At 39.0% G+C, this 20,912-nt stretch overlaps 1 protein-coding gene across 10 annotated transcripts in view; it reads left to right on the forward strand.

Annotated features, from left to right (window-relative positions):
- Nucleotides 1–560: 560 nt before the first annotated feature.
- RALGAPB (Ral GTPase activating protein non-catalytic subunit beta) overlaps nt 561–20,912 on the forward strand; it is a 101,263-nt gene continuing 80,911 nt past the window's right edge. The window contains exons 1-3 of one of the 10 annotated variants that reach the window (XM_079126194.1): nt 561–998; nt 15,116–15,331; nt 19,231–19,433. In XM_079126194.1, coding sequence (XP_078982320.1) covers nt 15,146–15,331; nt 19,231–19,433 — 389 coding nt within the window. In that variant the 5' untranslated portion in view covers nt 561–998; nt 15,116–15,145. Of the gene's footprint in view, nt 999–13,461; nt 13,631–15,115; nt 15,332–19,230; nt 19,434–20,912 lie in introns of those variants that run through there. The other 9 variants (XM_079126191.1, XM_079126197.1, XM_079126195.1 and 6 more) reach the window with 9 other exon arrangements.

Below are 20,912 nucleotides of genomic sequence, written 5' to 3' on the forward strand. Positions count from 1 at the left end.
AAGGTCAGTCTCAAGGCCAGCCCCTTCGTGAATTTCATCATCCCTCTCTCCTCTTTTCTCTCTGCCCAAGTTTCCCCCTCTACACACCCAAGGTACTTGGGTTGTACCTCTCTACTAGTATTATTTTCTTCGCTGAAGTCGAAACCAAATTATTCAAAGTGGTAGTCTGCAAAACGTCTGGTGCATCGCAGGTGCATAAACTAGCATCTCTTGTTATTAAAGGTCTTATCTCCCATATCAGACTCGGTTACTTAATGAGAGGCTCTGAACTGATGTCTGACTCATCTTTTTAAACCACACCAGGTCTGGCTAGAACATTGCTCATAATTAATGCTGTGCCCGTTTAATAAGGCGCCGGGCAAAAATCATTTCAAAGAGTGCTGAAATTGTGGGATGTGAGAAATTTCTACAGCGTGAGTGGCAGCCAGAATCTTGCAGAGAAGCCCCTTACTCCTCCGCACTGATAACAAGCTTGAATCTGGATTGTCGTATGAGTCACTGGGACACAGGTGGAGTGGCTCCCTGGTGCACAGTGATGAGGTACCTGCATCGGTCACTTCATTTCTTCCTCTCCACTGGAGCCGGAAAGGGAGGAGTGAACGCACCCCGCGCGGTCCTCTGGGATGGCTGCGCACGCGCAGCTTCCGACTCCATGTCTCGGGAATTATTTGACGCCACCGGTTCGGCCCCTCAGAAGTCGCTGAACAGGCTCACCGCGCAAGCGCAGTGTCCCATTCGGCTAGGGAGTTATTTGACGCCGCCGCCCCTGGCAGTCGGAAGTTGCCTGAGCAGAGCACAGCCGGCCGGCCCGACCGGCCTTCGTCGTCCCCAGGCGCCTTGGGAGAGTCGCCGACGGGTGTATTGACTGACCGCCTGAGGACGGCCGGCCGAGGCGGTGAAAGCGCAGGCCCAATGTCGCGGGTCGCGTGAGGCGGAAAGCCGAGTGCGGCCGGCGGCGGCGCCCGCCCCAGCGATGCGGGCCCCGCCCGTCGCCTCAGGTAACCGGGCTGTCGGCCCCGCGGCGGCCGGACCCTCCCCTCCCCTCCTCTCTTCTTCCCTTTGGCGGTCGTTGGAATGCTGAGGCTTGTTTCTCAGCTCTGGGTGCTCCAGGCGCCCGGCCTTCGGAAGCGCATCTTCGAATTTTGAGGGGACCCACCGGGGTGGGGTACCGTGGCCCCAGGGTCGGCGGCTTCTGTCTGGTCTGTGAAAACCCAAGCTGGCCCTGGGAGCTGCCCGGGCTGGGCGAAGCTCTCTCTTGGCAACCCGCGGGAGGGGGCGGGTCTGGAGCCTGGAAGACAACTCCGCGAAGAATTTGGTCCAGCGCAAGGGTTGGCGGAGTTGCTGCCGCCCAGTGGGGATGATGCTGCCCATAGCATGGTGACGCTGGGGTGAGGAAGAGTTAGTGATGAGAGTAAACAGCTAACCCCTTTAAGCGCCCGCTGTCCTGCAGGCTTTGGCCAGGCCCTACGTTGTGCACATCTAAGTTCCGAACAACCCCCTGAGGTGGTATTATCCCCATTTTATTGGCGAGGTAACTGAGGCCCAGAGGGGTTAGGTGACTTAGGTTCCCAAGGTCACATAGCTGGTAATTTGAATCCAAGCAGTCTGACTCCAGAGGCAAGTTCTTAACAATTAGGTCAGTGGCTCTCCAACTTTGCTTTACGGTAAAATCACCTGGGAAGCTTTTGATGCCCACAAAGTACCCCAGACAAATTAAATCAGAATGTCTAGGAGGTGGAAGCCAGATACGAGTATTTTGGAAGATCCGCTGTGATTCAGGTGATCAGCAGAGATTGAACCACGACAGTAGGTAATTCAGCATCTCAAAAGGTGCACCGGTGTTTCTCCAGCTTAAGAGTGCAGGAGAAATGTCTGGGCACTTGTTAAGAATGCAAATTCCATCCGCAGGGATCTTTTCATTAGGCCCACTGGCTTCCATTACACCTTGTGATAGGTTGTTGGGGTTGGGAAGTAACTTTCTCTGCAGGAATTCTGAATCACCTAGGCCTTTTAAAATGAGTACATCTCCTGTAGAATTGTTGGTTTCCAATTTTCTTGAGTAATGCAGTAGTCTTTGGTGTGGTGTCTCTAACCTCTTGATCTTCTTTGAATATGCTGTTCCTCTCCCTAGACAGTCCTCTAAGCTTTCTCAACACTCTACCCAAACACACACTTCTGTTTTCTAAAACATTCAATACGCATATCCTTTTCTTACTGTCTCTGGCTGTGGAACTACCAACATTTCCTTCCAGATGCCTCTGCCCCTGACCCCCACTCACTGTTGTTTTTTCTGTCTCCTCTTTAGCACCATCATAATGGAATTTACCAGTTACTTTTTGCATTATTAGTTTTGTTCCTTCTACTAGATTATGAGCAACTTAAGGGTAGTGGTCATATTTTCTCCATCTCTTATCCCTCCCATTGCTTTACATAGATACTCGTAAAACTTTTACTGAACGCAGTATTTGAGTCTTTTATGCTGTAGATTAACTTCATGCTGTAAATAGAATCTTCTCTGTTTCCATTTTTATAAAGGAATTTGGTAGTTCATAGTGTTTGGAGTTTGTTCTTTTTCCTTGGGAATCTGCTAGTTAGGTTCATTGTTTTATCTATCTAGCAGTTGAACAAACACATTGTTCTTACCAGTGGCAAGGCACTGTGTAGGACTAATCATGTGCATTCAACATTGGTTGGTTTTTAATGTCTCATTTTTTCATACTCAGATACAATCATTTCTATAATGGAAACCTTTCTTTTACCCTTAGGCCTTTGCATGTGTTTCCCCTCTCATTGTCCAGAAAAGTGTTTAGTTGTCATCTACTTAATACTGATGCCTTGTTGTTTTTGGTGAATGCAAGTAGATGGACTTGCAGTTGGTTGTAGTTCATTCTACTCACTAGGAGAGAGAACACAAGAACTACTTAATAAGAGTGGAATCTTGATGTAGACGAATTGACAAACTCAGCATTGCAGAATTTCTGAACTGCCATTGCCCTACATATTTACAAGTTTTAAAGAAAGCAGACCAATAATTTGGATTGTACTTGGTTTTGGTTGGTCTTAAAACCATGTAAGGTTTATAAAAGTAGGTGAGTATGTTTGTGAGGATCATAGTTAGAGGGCTGGGGGACAACAAAAATTTTTTATACCAGTTAAATATGATGAAATGTGTAGACTGAATAAAAATATACATTTCATATAATGATATTCTTTACAGTGTAAAGATAGTTATGGGATAATTTTTCTTGGTTCAGTTATATACTGTTTTTTCAGTTTTAGGCTAAGGTTAATGCAGAAACTGATGGGGCAATATATGTTAAGTCCAGGCACTTAAGAAACTTGTTCTTGTTTTTCTGATTGCATATGGACAGAGTATCCAGTTCTGATGTCAGCACATGGAAGAAACTCAGTCTTTTAACCTGAGGTTTAAGTCTGTAGTTCCCCTAAATAAGGGTGAAAAATTCTACATGTTTATGGAAAGAATAAAAGTGACTTTAATCATGATAGCCTGAGATGTATGAATGGATTCCCTTCAATTTGAGGTACACATCAGTGCACCTGTGGGTGCCTGTGTATTGAGAGTGGGGAAAGTGGACAAAGTGGTCTGCTGTATTTGAGATATCCAATTAGCTAGGAAACAACTGCTTGGTGTGTGACATGCAGTTTGCTATGTAAACTGGAGATATGAAGAGATATGAGGCATAACTCCCTTCCTCAAAAAGTCTATACTCTATAGTCAGCCGTAATAAAAATGAAAGTGTAGTAACCAAAACACCTCTGCAAAGTAGAATTTTCTGTATGGATGGAACTGTATCTACATCTGGTCTGTGTAACATGACTATCACTAGCTACATGTGACTGTTGAGCACATGAAATACAATTGGTGCAACTATGGAACTAAATTTAAGGAACTGGGTTTTTAATTAAATTTAAATAGTTTCCTATGCCTATAGATACTATATTGGACAGAGTAAGTCTGAGGCTTCAAAGAAGAGAACTTCTGGGCATGGTGGTACACACTGAGGCAGGAGGATTGCAGGTTTGTAGTCAATTTCAGCAACTTAGTGAGAATCTGCCTCAAAATACAAAATAAAAAAGCACTGGGGATGTAGTTCAGTGGTAAAGCACCCCTAGGTTCAATTCTAGTAGTACCAAAAAAAGGAAAGAATAGGAAAAAAAAAAGAGAACACTGGTAGTGGGTAGGGGCAGGTGGGGTTTTCATATTTTCTTTGGGTAGACTAGCATAAACTATCTTTGGGGAGACATGTAAGCAGAACCTGTCTTTTCTTCCTGTGACTCAAGTGTTTGATAGGATCTTTAACAGAATCTGGTACATAGGTGATAACATTATTTTCCAAGTTGATTGATATTTGCCTTGTGGGGTCAGTGGGACTACAGAAGAGATTATGAACTGTGGTCCTTTTGCCTTTATATTAGTCATTAAGTTATATGAATGAACTTGAGTTCACTTGTGTGCCTTAGAATCTAGCATGTTTCATTTATTTGCTCAACGTTTGGGCACCCTATACCCTGTTTTTTCCCAAGAGAAACAGGCATACCTTATAATGTGTACCATGCATTTGTATATTCCTGAGTATATTGACTTAGGTAGTTTTATTTGGTCTTCTCCTCTAAAGTAACTTAGAGGAGAAGACCAAATAAAACTCCCTGTTTTACAGATGAAGAAACTATGAAAAAGAAATGCCAAGTGACTTGTTCAAGGTCATGTAAGGAATAGAGTCAGACAAAAGGAAGAAGCTTTGGACTTTGGACAAGAGTTGGAGTTTCTTGTCCCAGCTCTACTGTAACTTGATGTAACACTGAGAAAGTCATAGCCTTAGCTTTTTTTCTTACCTAGTGGCTAGTAATATCTATCTTATTTAACCTTTCAGGCTAGTTATTTCAGTAAAATGAAGTAACATGTGAAAGTTCTTTGAAAACAACCAATTATACAAAGGTTATTATGAAGCTGAGATCTCCTATAGTGTGTCTCTTGTATTATGCTGCTTTCACAACTCATCACATCAGTTATTAATACTGTTTTATGGTGCCTTATTGATTTCTCTGTCTTCCTGACTATGAAAACTTCTGGGCAGCCATTGTATCCTGTTTATGTCTCCATACTTACATTCTAGGACAAACCAGACACATAGCAAACATTTAGTAAGTGTTTAATGAAATATCTGATATGTGGATTTACTTCAGTTTTTAAAACCTGTTTTCTGTAGTTAGACTTGAAGCTGCTTGGGAATAGTGGTGTTTATTTACTATTATATTCTCTGTGCTTGGTGCATAGAAGGCATGTAATAAAAATTGGTTGAATCAATTGATATAATTAATGACAGTCTATGGTCTTAGTATATCCACCACTGTATTGATTATTTTGGTAATTTGTCATTTAGACTAAACTCACATGTTACTCTTTGGTGGTACTTATAAGCTGCAAACTGTTGCTTAGCACACAGTCACTTGATAATAGAAACTTGCAGAGGGAATACTTAGAAAATGGGTACATGTGGAGTTGGGAAGGAAATTAAGGGATCTGCAGGGAACACTATCATCTTCCCATATTCACTTCTGGAGCACCAAAGGTAGAGACTTGTGCTAGCAGCTCAGGTTGACAGCAGATAGCCTATGGGAGGAGATTTATCATTTGACTTCTTTTATGTCTTCATATATCTCACCACAGTGACCAACTTTGCCCTTCCCTCCAATGTATTAGCCACACTGGAGTTTGCTGTTCTGTTATCTCACTAGCCTATCTTGGACATTTGTCAAATTACTTTAATAGAAATTCATTTCCTGGGGCTGGAGTTGTGACTCAGTGGTAGAATGCTTGCCTGGCATGTATGAGGTCTGGGTTTGATCCACAGCACTGCACATAAATAAATTAATAAGTAAATGTTCATTTACAATTAAAAAAATTAAAAAAAAGAAATTCACTTCCTTTTGTATCATTCCTATGATAAAATTAAACTTATTCTGTCTTCAGTTTGTTCCTATATATTTATTTTTCTTTCAGTATTGACTGCTTTATTTATAGGTTTGTGACTGACAGCCCGTCCTTGACCTAGGCTCTGTCTCTTCTACAAAAGTAACTGAATCTGAAATGGGGCTTGTCATTTGGCATGGGGGAGCCAGCTTGCTGTCTAGGCCCAGCCAGCGGACCTGGGGAACAGTAGCTTTGAAACCCAGGCCACAGGCCTGGTTGGAAGGGAGGGAAAGAGGGCCAGAAGTCCAGTTCTCATGGGCAAGGTGCTGATGACATAGACACGGAGGCTGGAGAGGTCTGCTCACCCTGCCTCAGCCAGGGCCCTAGCTAGGGGTAGGGGTGGGGGAGCTGGGAAAGGGCAAGTCAAAGACTTTTTGGAATCAGATGAGGCCAGTTCAGGTCCTTCAGGCCCAGTACTTTCAGAACTCCATGTCTTGGAACATACCTCCATAGCCACACTTAAAACCACACCCACCTGTACCCACTCCCCAGTGCATAGAGGGCTGCAACAGTATTGAACCTACCCTGGACTCCTGGGATGTCTCTGAATTGGCACCAAGCCAATGGGTCCATGGCCGATAGAACTGCCAAGAGGATGGATCATCTGCATTATTGAAGATTGGTTACCTCACGGACAACAATGTAGTTGATGTTCACTTCCACTGATTTCTGACGTACATGTAATGGGCATCTAGAATTCTTCTGGGAACAATGTAGAAGAAATGACTTCAGTGTTGTGGCCATGGTCCATCTTAATTTCATAAGACTTAAGTGATCACAGAAGGGTCAGGTGAACTGGGTCTCTAGGATGTCTTCTTGGGGACTACCATTTGATTGACTTTCTCCATCCCATGTCTATAGCTGAGTGAACCTGTACTCAACTTCCCTTTTATGTACATTTTTTTCCATTGAGTTCTAGAAAGACAAACGTAAGTGGTATTGCTGGGTTGGGTTACTTGACAGGTTACTTACTTACACGTGGTATTACTGAGTCAGTTTACCTGATACTGCCATTTCTTGCTATCCTTGATTGGTTAAAAAATGGCATGTCATTCTGAGGTGCCTTACAAGTGTGCCAATTTATTGACATGGTAGGTTGGCTAGCAGACCCAGGGTAAATGGATCAAGGCACAGCAGGGTCCTACCATGGTGCTATCCTGAGAGGTGGATATAGACATGTACATCCTTGCCCAGGAGGGCTTTGGCAGTGCAGCAGTTCTGCTCCTAAAAGTAACGATGCTCTCTGAGATTTCAGATTCCTGTCTTTGAATAGCCTCAGCTGGGACAGCAAGAGGAGATTATTTGTATATTTAAAAGTAGGCTGGCAGGCTGGGGTTGTGACTCAGTGGTAGAACATTTGCCTAGCATGTGTGAGGTGCTGGGTTCAATCCTCAGCACTACATAAAAATAAGTAAACAAATAAAATAAAGGTATTGTGTCCATTTACAATTAAGGACAAAAAAAGATTAGGCTGGCTATTGCAAAACTAGGCTCAATCGAATTCATCTTACTAAATCTTTTGCATCACACTCAGCCCTCATCCTTTCCCCCACTAATAGCAACAAGAATGAAGTTATAGGACCTGCATAGTCGGGTTGTAAGCTTGGCTCCTGTGGTGAAGGTGGTCAGGATGACTTTCAGGGTTCTCATTATGCTTGATAATTGTACTTTTTTTTTTTTTTTTTTCCTGAAATACTAATTTTATTTTCAGGGCAGCAGCACCTCATCCATAATGTGGGCCTCACTGTCCTTCCTCCCCAAGGATTATACTAATTCTATTACCAAAAGTAATATACGCCTTTTTTCTCAGGTCAGAGGCATAAACTAAACCATAGATAAGATTTTTAAGCTCACATTGTGGATTTAAAAAAATTTTTTTTGTAGTTGTAGATGGACAGATGTTGTAATTTTTTTCAATTTTTTAAAAATTGTAGGTGGACACAATATCTTTATTTTTATTTATTTATTTTACGTGGTGCTGAGAATTCAACCCAGTGCCTCACACATGCTAGGCAAGCTCTCTACCACTGAGCCACAACCCCAGCCCCCAGAATGCCTTTATTTTATTTATTTTTATGTGGTGTTAAGGATCAAACCCAGTGCCTCACATGTGCTAGGCAAGCACTCTACCACTAAGCTACAGCCCCAGCCCCATTGTGGATTTTTTAAAAGAACTTGAATTTAGTTGCCAGTATTTCAAGAATAGGATATTTCAAAGAAATATCCAAATTCCTGTGTGTCTTAAAAAATTGGATTTTCTTTCCTTGTTGGATTATCATTTGCTGAGTAGTACTGTGTCTTTTAAACAGAGCCTGTATACTCCAGTTTGCCATAGTGCTCCCTGCCCACTTTACTGCTTACTACACTTAGTTCTTTAATTGGTGGTTTTAAGTCTTTTTAGAAGATCTAATATTTGGTAATGACTTTTTTTTTAAATAGATCATGTCTAACCTACCGACTCCCAGAATTTCTAAAAAAATCAGTGAAACTATTACAAATGAAAAACAAATTATTGCCTTTCCAATACAACTAGTATTTCAGCAAAAATAGTAGCAACAGCTAGACAGAAGGTCAAAATAAAAGTTGCCAGATGCTCATATGTATAAGTTGAGAAGTAAGTATTATGATACTTTTTCATATATTTGACAATTTGAAGTACAGGCTAAACAAGAATATATGTAGCCCTTGTGATTGTGTTTCTGACAATAGTGCATGGTATTAGCAACTCATACTGTGAGTGGTGTGGCCACTGGTGATAGAATATTTATACAGTGGTAAATGATATTGGGATGGTAAGGTTTTGAACATAAGAAAGTACATTCTCTTTGACTTGCATTGTTAGAAAACTTAATGTATTAAAATATATTTTGTATTTATATGTAAAATGCAGTTGAATTTTGAGACTTAGTTCAGAACTGAGTGATTTTCTGGCAGACGTTTAAGAGTCATGTGAGATGTAGTATAATTGTTCATTGCAGGATGTCTCAATTTCCTGACTGCCTGTAAATACCAATAGCCCACCCCAGTCATTGTGTTCACCAGAGCACACTTAATATTCTCACAGTGCCCCCTAGAGGGCGGGGTTTTTTACTGAAAGTCATTACCCTAAGGTTTTGAGTATGTTCTTACTCCTAGAGTTGAGTTTTACTGTTTATTTTGCTAGTTTAGTATACCCCCCCCAAAACAAAACCTTAAAGTTGCTTTACTTTGTGCTTCTTTGATTTCCTTATGTTTGTTTCTGATATTTATTTCCCTTTCATTATTTTACTTAATACACTTGTGATCATAGTGCAGTTCTTTGTCTTAATTTTTTTAAAGTATTTTGCTAAAATATAGCATCTGTTTTTCTGATGTACCGTTCAGTATTTTAGTTAAACTTTTTCATTATAGTCTTTCTCTAACTTTTCACTTAACATGTTTCTTGAAAGCATTTATTTTAGCTGGGCTCAGTGGTGTACGCCTGTAATCGTAGTGGCCTGGGAGACTTGAGGCAGGAGGATTGCAAGTTCAAAACCAGTCTCAGCAACTCAGTGAGGCTCTAAGCAATTTAGCAAGATCCTGTCTCTAAATAAAATATAAAAGTGACTGGGTATGTAGCTCAGTGGTTAAGTGCCCCTAGGTGGTTCAGTCCTTGATACAATAAAAAGCATTTCTTTCTTTTTCTTATATTTACTCATTTAAACATCAGTATGTTTAGATAATGGAAATTTATTACATTTAAACACTTAAAAAGTTTTGAGTAGGGTAGGATTTAAGAGCTATTAATCCTGTTTTGATTTGGTCTTTAATAGTGTTTTTAAAATAATGGTACTCCTTTCTTCAGAATTGGAGGAGTGGCAGCCAATTCTTTTCTTTTATAGTACTGGAGATTAAATCTAGGGACTCATACATTATAGGCAAGCATTCAACTGCTGAGCTACAATCCTAGCCCTAGTAGTTGTTTCTTAAAAATGCATACTCCCAGACTCAATCCTAAACCTACAGAATCAAATTTTCTAGAGATTTGTGCACAAGAAACTGCATTTCAACTAGAGTCTTCTAGATGATTCTTATGTGTACAATGGACTTCAAGAGCTAGTTTGACTTTTTATTTTATTGTTTTATGCCTTTAATTTTTTTCTCCAATAATGTGTTGTTTGGAATAAATATTAATTATTCTTTTAATATTTGGAATCCATTCAGCTTTTATTTTTACTAATAATTATCTTAAAACAAGTTGATGTTTTTCAATTTTTATTTGTTTATGACATGTAAACTTTAGACATACATTAGTGAAATGGAGAGAATAGCTGCTGACGTCTTCCTTTTTTCTCATTGGCAAACCTTGACCTTCTCAAACATTTAATCACTACCTGCTGTGTGTCAGAGATTTCTCAAGAATTTAAGAGGTAAGGTGCCCACTCAAAAAAGCCTGATATTTCTTTGGGGAAGATAATTGTACACAGCGAATGAATTATCTAATGTGAAGTTTTATCTGAGTAATGTGTAATAGACACTCATAACTGGGAGGAGCTAGTTTGAGGAGTCAGGAAAAGTTTTAGTAAAGGGAGGATATTTGAGTTGGGCCTTGAAGGATGAATATTTCCTAAGGTAGATCAAGGTGGGGGGTGGCTTTTCAGTTAGTGGGAGTAGTATAAGCAGTTAGTTACATAGGGTATGAAAGAATTTGTTGTGTTTGAGCAATCATCAGTAGTTATTTGTGGCTGGAGCTTAGGGTGTTTGTAGATGTTGACAGTGGAAGATGATAGAATTAGAATTTTTTAAAAATTAAAAAAAATTTATTTTTACAGACTGCATTTTGATTCAGTATACACAAATGGGGTACAACTTTTCATTTCTGTGGTTGTACCTGATGCAGATTCACACCATTTGTGTAATCATACCTGTAATGATGTCTTAGTCCACTATCATTCCTTCCCCCACCCCCCCATTTCCCTCTGCACAACCCAAAGTTCCTCCATTCTTCTCTTACCCCCCAACAGCTGCAGAATTCGAATTTTGATTAGAATTCTAGCAAAGTTTTTATTGTTGCTTATTTTGAATTGGGAAAAATCATAAATTTTATATGAAAGTATATGGAAAAATAACTGCCTGGAATAAGCATTAGCTTTTGAAAAAGGAACAGAGTGGAGGGGATTTCCTTTCCAGATACTGAAATGTTTTAGGTTATTGGCATAATTGAGCATAATACCTTCATAGATTCCAATATAAATGAGAATTTAATATGTGACAAAATTCACGTTTCAGTTTAGTGAGATAAGGATATATTTTTAATAGGTGATGCTGGCACAACTGACTGTGTATAGAAAAAAAATAAAATTGGGCCTTTCCTGTATGACTTTGTAGAAGTAAATTCCATATGAATATAAAACTAAAGTGTGATGAATTAAACAATGTCTTGCAGGAAAATCTAGGACACTACATATACTCATTAGGGTGATGTTTTCAAACTTCTGGACCAAGACCAATAATATGAAATGTATTTTTCATTGTGACCCAGAACATAATGCATTTATTAAAAATGAAACGAGTTTCACAGAACATTGCTTTCCTTTACTGTGTGTGATGCCTGTTTTTTATGTCCTCTTCCGTATTGTTAAAAATAGAAATATTACCCATTTTGTTTATTGCATGATCCACAGTGTGAAAAACACTAGTAGAGGGCATAGGGAGTAGAACCCTTTAAAGCCAGACTTAAATTCAGAAGTTGTAAAATAAAAGCAAATACTTGACTAGAACAATGAAAATTTTACCTTGTACCTATCAGATTAGCAAATATATAAATAATGCTGATTCCTGGCAGGAAGTAGGGAGTAGAGGAGGAGAAGACTCGTTGATTCCTAATGTGTATGGGAGTTGCTGTAACTTTTTTGGGGAGCAGTCTAGCAAAACCTTTTCCCATTAAAAATACATATACCAGGGGCTGGGGATATAGCTCAGTTGGTAGAGTGCTTGTCTTGCATGCTCAGGGCCCTAGGTTCAATCCCCAGCACCACGTGTGTGTGTGTATGTGTGTGTGTGTGTATACACACACACCCTTGATCTAACAGTTTCATTCTTGAGAACCTATTCCATAGAAACAGAAAGACTACTGCTTAAGGATACATGAAGAAATGTATTTATTACATCATCATTTCCAGGTGACAAAAGGAAAAAAGGAAAATGAAACAAATGCACATTATTAGAAACTGGTTGAAAAAATTATGCTATACCTGCACCATGGACTATTGCACAGTCAGCAAAAAGAATCTTATTAGTTGGTAGAGTATTCATGAAGAACTGTTGAATGGGAAAAAAATACAGTCCTTAGCTGTGTGTAATATAAAATATTTTAATGTGTTTGAGGTAGGGTGGAGCAAAATATAGGAGAAAGTATTAAATTGTTAACATGATTATCCAGGGAAGTAAGTTATTTGGACAGGGAATGAAGTCAAAGAGAAAATGAAAAGGGTGAGGGGCTGGGAAGATAGCTCAGTTGGTAGAGTGCTTGCCTAGTAAGCACAAGGCCCTGGGTTCAATCCCCAGCACTGCTTAAAAAAAAAAAAAAAAAAAAAAAGAAAAAAGGAAAGGGTGAAAAACTACACTAAAAAATCCCTGTAATATAATATTCTTGTACATTAATATAAGAGAACATATATTGTGCATATATGTGATACTGTATATATGCCATGTATACATATATGTATGATATCCATATGCATGTGTGTGTGTATGTGGTAATAAAGAAGAAAAATGTGTGGGAATAAGTTGTGTTCTCATAGTGATGGCTGCCTGTCAGAGCTCTCCTTTTTTCCCCATTTCTGAGAATGCTTATTTTAGGGAGGCACCAGGATATTCTTAGGATTCCTTATACATCATAAGGAAACTGAAGCATTTTCTTCTATCAAATTATAGGTACCTTGTTAGATGGTGACCTTTCCCTCCTGCCTTTTCATTTGCAGGGACAGATCAGAGGAGGAGGAGATCAGAAGATTCTTGTATAGGTTTGCTAGGCCCAGAGTTTCTCAGACTCCAAAAGAAGCTGAATAGGGTGAGAGAGGAGAGGGAAAGTGATAGTTTTCTGTATATGGAAAGGAGGAAGAAAGGTATTTTGGGACTAGATTGTGAATGACTTTGATTCTCAGACTGAGGAGTTTGATTTTCATTCTGTAGGCTGAAGATTTGTAGATGCCATATGCTCTTGGAAAAACACTGATATTTAGTGAGTTGGAATGAAGTTTTGCAGGATAAAATTAAACAATGCTAGTCTCTTCCCTCTTTGAAGAGGTAGCTCAAGGGGTAGAACTTTTTAAAGATTCATTGTACCCATCTATTTTGCTTAAACTGCTGGCTGAGTAAACATTTCAGAAAAGGTGATAGAAATTAGTTGTAAAGGACTCAACATTCTTGATTCTCTTTCTGAGTATGGCATTTATGGTTGTAATGTTTACATTGCATCCATACAGGTATGTTTTCTGCAGCTAAACTCCCTCATTTGTATGGCCAACTTAGATATAACTTCATGGAGAGCATACAGCTTGTGGAGAATGTATAGGATTGGGGAGGCAGTATGTGCCATGGAAAGAGCCATAGGCATTGGAGCCCAGCAGATTTAGATTCAGAATCCAACTCTACCCTCTTAAAGCTCTGGAGCCTCATGTAAGAAGCAGATTTCTCTATGCCTGTGTTTTTTCATCTGTGAAATAGGGATGACATTACTGAGTATTCATAAGGTTATTTGATGATTGCATGAGTGGAATGTAGTAAATATGTAATAAATGGCAGCCTTTAATATGTTTTCTAAAGAATACTGTGAATTCCAGATGTCTATTACTGAAAATTTGAGTGATGCTTTTGCAAGAAATGAAGTATTCTCACAGAATTTTGGAAGTCTAATTTGAGGATGTTGATGGAAAATTGCAGGGATATGTTTCTAGTACATAATAGGAACAGTTGTCTCTCCTTTATGGAGAGATGTTGCAAGACCATCAGTGGATGCCTGAATCCTTGGGTAGTATTGAACCCTACAGACTGATATAGACTGCATGCTTTCTGGCATAAACATATTGCTGTTAGAACACATTTTCTGTTTGTTTTTTTACCCACAAATTTAATGCCTTTCCTGTCTTGACTAAGCACTTCTCACTTACTGTGGCAGTAGCCTTTGCAGTTTGAGGTGCAATGGCAAGACTAGTATGAATTTCTTTTTCCTTCTTCACAATTTCACTGACAAAAGAGTCATTCTAATTGTAGAGCTTAGTTACTTTAGCACAGAATTTTTTTTTCTTTATTTCCTTATTAAGCCAAGAACTTTCCTCTTTTCACTCAAAGGAATCATTTTACAGTTTCCCCCTGGCATATCTGAGTTGCTGACACCACTACTCTTGCACTTTGGGGCCATTATTAGGTAAAATAGAGGTTACTTGACATAAGCCCTCTGATACCATGAGAGTTGGATAATGGAGATGGATTCTAAGTGACCAATGGATGGGTAACACATACGGTGTGGATACACTAGACACATGGATGGTTCACAGCCCAAGCAAGAAGGGCTGGAACAGCTCAAAATTTCATCATGCTACTCAGGGAAACACAATTTCTGGAAATTTTCACTTAATATATTTGGACCACAGTTGACTCTGGGTAACTGAAATTGAAAAATAAAACCATGGATTAGCGGGGACTACTGTACTCAAAACTGTTAAATAAAAAGCTGGATCTTGAGTGAAATCTTTTCTTTCTTTTCTTTGTCTCCTTTCCTCCTTGGAGTATTTTTCTTTGTTTCTTTTTTTTTTTTTTTTTCCCTGTCCTGGAACCATCTTCATGTTGTAAGGGTCCCAGATCTGATCATTTTATTTCCCTGCACAATGTTCATTTACTCCAGGGATTCTGAGGATTCTTTTGGAGAAGTGCTCAGACCACTGCTTCTCAGGGTCTGCCTTCCTATTTCATCTCACCATGAGGTCATTTTGTGACATTCCCCAAACATTTAGGTATTATTTTTTTTTCTGTTTTTTGTATGTTTGTAGCCTTTTTTTTTTTTTTTTTTTTTTTTTTTTAAATCTTGCCACCTGGTGTAAATCTTTTATTTTTATTAATTTTCAGTAGTATAATTTGACGTGCATTTCTGTTTTGTCTTTTCAGGTGCCATTTGGGTAGTACTTTAGTGGCACAATGTACTCTGAGTGGAGGTCCCTGCATTTGGTGATTCAGAACGATCAGGGTCATACCAGTGTGCTGCACAGCTATCCAGAGAGCGTCGGGCGAGAGGTCGCAAATGCAGTGGTCCGTCCTCTTGGGCAGGCATTAGGTACTCCTTCAGTGGCTGGTAGTGAGAGTTTATTAAAAACTGACAAAGAAGTAAGTGTTGATTCATTTCCTTCTATTATGTGAAAATAATTTGCTGCTGAAGAGTTTATTTAATGTCAACTTTTTAATGAATTTCTACCCAATGTTCTGTGACTTCTCAGTTTTGATCTCTTTGGGATTGAGGTGTGGGACTTGGAGTTTGTAGGGGTTATAAGGAATAGATTTTTACCTTTTTGTAACTGGGGTTTTTAACTAACCATGCCCAGTTCTCCACTTGAGTTTAACTGCCTGAGATAGAGACTTGAATGTCATATCCTTTCTCTCTAAACGCCGGAATCAGTCTTCTGATTTCTATTTCTAGGTGTTTTTGGAATCCCTTATCCATACCTCCAGATAACCCCTGACTGAAAGCCCATTTTGCATCAAGTTTTTAGGCTACATGTATGTGCTATGCTTGAGTTCTTCCATGTCCCCAGTCCCTGCCTGACTTCCAGCCTTAAGAGTGCCATAGAAACTGGGTGTGGTGGTGCACGCCTGTAATTCCAGCAGTTTGGGAGGTTGAGGCAGGAGGATTGCAAGTTCAAGGTCAGCCCCAGCAATTTATCAAGACCCTAAGCAATTTAGTGAGAGCCTGTCTCAATAAAAAACAGAGAGGACTGGCAATGTAGCTGAGTGGTAAAGCACCCCTAGGTTCAATTTCTAGTATCAAAAAAAAAAAAAAAAAAAAGAAGAAGAAGAAGAAGAAGAAAGATAAAAAAGAGTGCTATAGAGCAGGTAAGCAGGTAAGCCCTTTGTGTTCTGAGCACAGGTGTCAGAATTGGAGTCATGCTTGCCATTTGTAAAGATAAGGGACTCTTGGAGTAACTCACCTTGGAGCTTGTCCTCTGTTCTTGAGTTTAGGGGACTGGGCTAACCTCAGTGGAAAGTCTTAAAGGAGTCCTGAGAATGGGGCAATTCAATAGGACCTTACTAGTATGAGATTTAGCTATGATGCACAATTAAAATTTTGTCTCCTTTGCTTGGGGAAGCTCATGCAACCTTCAGGCTTCAGGAGTACCAAAGCCTTTACCAGGTTTTTAGATCCTTTTTTCTCCCTTACTTTTTGACCTTGCATGAAAGACAGATGAGACTTAGATATGAGCTGAAAGCTTGCAGCTCTAGAGGCAGTTTGTTGATCTTCTTTGGCCACAGATCACTGAAGGGTATCAGTCAGAGGAGCATTTTTCTCTCACCAGAGGATCCTAGACTTATCCCTTAGCACGGGCCCTGGCATACTTCTCTGGTTGTGGTTGTGACCCCTTGCTACTTCCCTTGGAAGGAAATGGTATGTGGGTAGATAAGAGGTACTCTAGTGTAGCCCTTGTTTATTCTCCATTCTCACCCTCTAGAGAAAATGAGAGATTAGTTCTTGAATACTATGTCCTCTAGAATTATACAATTCAACTACTGTGCAAAGATATCTCCAGAGATCTTGTCTACTTTTTCTTTTATCTGATGCATATGAACCTGCAACCTTTAAAATCTCTTCTTTTGTGTTGTTAAAACCTGATACCACTCCTAATTTGTCACAGTTTCACTGTGTTGCTCTAGCTCTTAACATTATTGCTGTGAAACCACTTATTTGCTACACTTAGCCTTTGTCCTTTTTGCTTTTAAAACATGTAATACATGTATATATTTTTCCAGATTTAACTTTAGTTTTATTTTAAGTCTTTTCAAATCCTGAAGTTCTGTCCAACAAACTGGCCACTGTTTTTTTTTTTTTTTTTTTTGGTATCGGGGGTTGAAATCAGGGACACTCAACCACTGAGCCAGATCCCTAGCCCTGTTTTGTATTTTTTTTTTTAGAGATGCAGTGTCACTAAGTTGCTTAGGGCCTCACTTTTGCTGAGGCTGACTTTGAACTCACCATCCCTCCTGCCTCAGCCTCCTGAGCCCCTGGGATTACAGATGTGTGCCACTGTGCCCGACTTAGCCATTGTTTTTATCTTTGTTATAGCTACAGATGATCAGCATGTAATCTGTTGTTAAATTTTAAAAATTTGGCAGGGGCTGAGGGTATATCTCAGTGGTAAAGCTCTTGCCTAGCATGTATAAGTCCCTAGGTTCCATTTCTAGTATTAGAAAAAAAAAATTTTGGCTGGGTCTTTGGCATGCTACTGGATGGAACCTTTTTTCAAAATATTCTTGGTGTCGTAATCCACTGTGATTCTCTCATGTGGTAATTTGCCCAGTTGTAAATCCAGGTATTTCACTATCTTATGGGTCATATGTCTCCATGTTGTCATTAGGAAATTTCTTGCTAAAGCCCAGATGCCCCTGTGCCAGAGAAAGCTATTAAGGGCTGGGTGAGAATAGCTTCAAATTTCTAGTTGGAAGTTCAGCTTCACCATTTACAAACCAGTAATGACCAAATTGCTTGAGTTTACTAAACTTAAGTTTTCTTTTCTTTCTTCTTTTTCTTTCTTTCTGGTACTAAGAATTGAACTTTGGGATGCTTTACCACCGAGCTACCTCCCCAGCTCTTTTTCTTCTTTATCTTGAGACAGGATCTTGCTAAGTTGCTGAGGGTCTCTCTGATTTGCTCGGGCTGACCTGGAACTTGCAGTTTTCCTGCCTTAGCCTCCCAGGTCACTGGGATTACCCACATGCCTTACCATGTCTAGCCTCAGTTTTCTTATGTATAAAGTGAGAACAATTACCTTCTCACACAGGGAAGGGTTAATGTGGTGGTTAGATGATTTTTATGCAAGTACTTTGTAAACTGCAAGGACTATGCATTTGTTAGCTCCCTTCACAGCAATCCAATTAGTAAAGGAATGAAGCTTGTCTGGCATGACTTGATTTTTTTTGAGTAGACTGGTTCTTAGTGATTATACTCTTTTTTATGTGTTCACTGATCATTTACTTAAATTGGTCCCAGAGTTTTGTTTGGAATTCCCTTAAATATTCAAGTCTCCAGAGTCTGGAATATAGTATCCTTCTCTTTTCCAAATTGGGGTATTTCTCCTTTCTCAGAGCACTGTATCCACTCTTGATGACTACAGGCAATATTTTAGCACTCTCTTGGGTAATTTCAGTCCTTAGTATGTGATTCAGGTGGGTCAGGAGGCTGGGACTCCTTTAGTATAGCCATGTACCTTGTTAAGATCTTACCCTTGAAATGAATCTAGCATCTATGTATAGCTATAATGCACCAATAAAAGTTTTTTAAAAAGATCTTACCCCATTTCAGTCCCTTCACACCTACCCTTTTTAAGTATTGTTTTCTTTGGCAGAGACGACAGTTATAAAATAAGGGTCCTTTTCCTTCCTGTCATTTGCTTCCATTACTGTTGCATAATCTGGAGATGGAACATGATTGAATTTATGTATCTGATTTAGTTAGTAAATGATACATATTCCTACATGCAAATTAGAGAAAAAATATAAAATTTTCTATTTTTGTACTTCCAATATCTATGGAAAATTGAAATGACTTCATTTCACAGAGTGATCAGTAATAATGACTAAAGGGTAAAAATGTTTTATTTTCAGAGCCAGGCGTGGTGGCTCATGCCTGTAATCCCAGCAACTCCGGAGGTTGAGGCAGGAGAATCATGAGTTCAAAGCCAGCCTCAGCAACTTAGCAAGGCCCTAAGCAATTTAGTGAGGCCCTGTCTCTAAATAAAACATGAAAAGGGCTGGGGATGTGACTCATAGGTTAAGCACCACTGGGTAAAATGCCCGGTATCAAAAGAAAATTTTTTTTTTCTTCTGAAATCCTTTGGCTTGGGAAGTGTTAACACATCTGATACACGAAAATTGCATTTTCCAGAATAAATTTGACATATATGTTGAGTATAACATCAATTTAGAGGTTTTTGTCAATAAAAGACATTAGCATTTTAAATTAGTCTCCTGAGAAAAGGATATGTAATAATTCTATATGAATATTTTCTCTTGTTTAGGTAAAATGGACCATGGAAGTAATTTGCTATGGACTGACCCTTCCACTGGATGGAGAGACTGTAAAATATTGTGTTGATGTGTATACAGACTGGATTATGGCTTTAGTGTTGCCGAAAGATTCTATTCCATTGCCAGTTATTAAAGAGCCTAATCTATATGTTCAAAGTATACTAAAACACCTACAAAATCTTTTTGTACCAAGGTAAGCTATACCTCTCTTATCTGGCTATTATTTAGATCATAACAAAACATTCATAAATATTACTTTATTATGTTTAGAAGCTGATTTCATTGTTAGTTCTTTGAACATTGACTTTACTCATTCAATTAAAGAGTGTATTAATATGAATAAGAAAGATGGGCTTATATAATGTTTACCCAGAGTTATAGTTATATATTCATTTTAAAGCCTTTTGGATTGCTTCTAAGATCTGATAGCTGTTAAATATAGTGATATCTTTCTTTTCTCCTCAAAAAAACATACTTTTGCCTGTCATAAGGCTTGTCTTCACTTGTGCTAAAGACAACTAAGCCTTCTACCTTAATGGGATCTTCTCTATGAGAGAATGAAGCTTAGAGAGGAAAAAAAGAAAAAACAAAAAACAAAACAAAAAAACCCTTGAAATTAGTATGGCCAAATTTATGATAGTCCTAAAGATTACTCTTGAAAATTTGTTACTAATTTATTTCCTATCTTCTGAGGCAAAGGCTTTAAATATCAAAATGTAGGATATCTGCTTTATTTGTGCTTACATTTATTTTCTGATCATGTGCTGGGGTTGGGGATATAGCTCAGTGGTAGAGTGCTTGCCTAGCATGTGCAGGGCCCTGGGTCCCACCCTTACTGCCTGTACATCCTGCACACACACACACTGTTATTATATATCCTTATATTAGATTTTGGGAAATAGAGAAAAGAATGGAGAAGAAAGCATTCATTCCCTGCCTGTTTGTGAGTTTTATGTCTGATAGAGGCAGTGAAGCTTGTCTCCTTTTGGAAAAGTTCTGGTTGGGAGCCTTTGGTCTGTCAGATGATGAAGGACTTTGAATCACTCACAAATCAGCTTTCTAAATTTTAACTTCCTAAATTTAGAAGGAAATTTGCTTTGGAAAATCCAAATTAAAGAAGACAGGTCTTGGCTCTGTGCAGTGGCACACGTCCCAGAGACTTGGAAGACTGAGACAGGGGAATTGCAAATTCAAGGCCAACCTCAGTAACTTAGTAAGACCCTATATCAAAATAAAATAAATAAATAAGTAAAAAAGACTGGGGCTGTGGCACAATGGTAAAGAGTTCCTGCGTTCAATCCCCAATACCCACCCTACCCACCTGTGCAAAAAAAAACAAAAAACAAAAAGCCAAGTACGTCTCCATTAAGGATTCTGATATGTAGATTCAGGTATAAACTCCTTATCGGTCAGGAAATATAAATTATAATCTGGCCCTTAACGAGATGAGCTGCTGCTAATTCTGTGTGAGTACTGCTCTTTAGTCATACTCATAAAGTAAACATTCATTTAAGATTCTTTAAAGATCTGTCCCATCATCTTCTTTTTTGTCTTCTTCCTTTTCCTTGTATCACCTGGCTGTCCACATCTCACTTTTATTTCTTCATCTTAAATTCAGTCTTGTAATGGGAAGTCTTACTGGCCTACTTGCCCACAGTAAACACACCTCCTT

The sequence above is a fragment of the Sciurus vulgaris genome (assembly GCF_902686455.1).
Source record: "Sciurus vulgaris genome assembly, chromosome: 2".
In the NCBI taxonomy this organism is placed as follows: domain Eukaryota; kingdom Metazoa; phylum Chordata; class Mammalia; order Rodentia; family Sciuridae; genus Sciurus; species Sciurus vulgaris.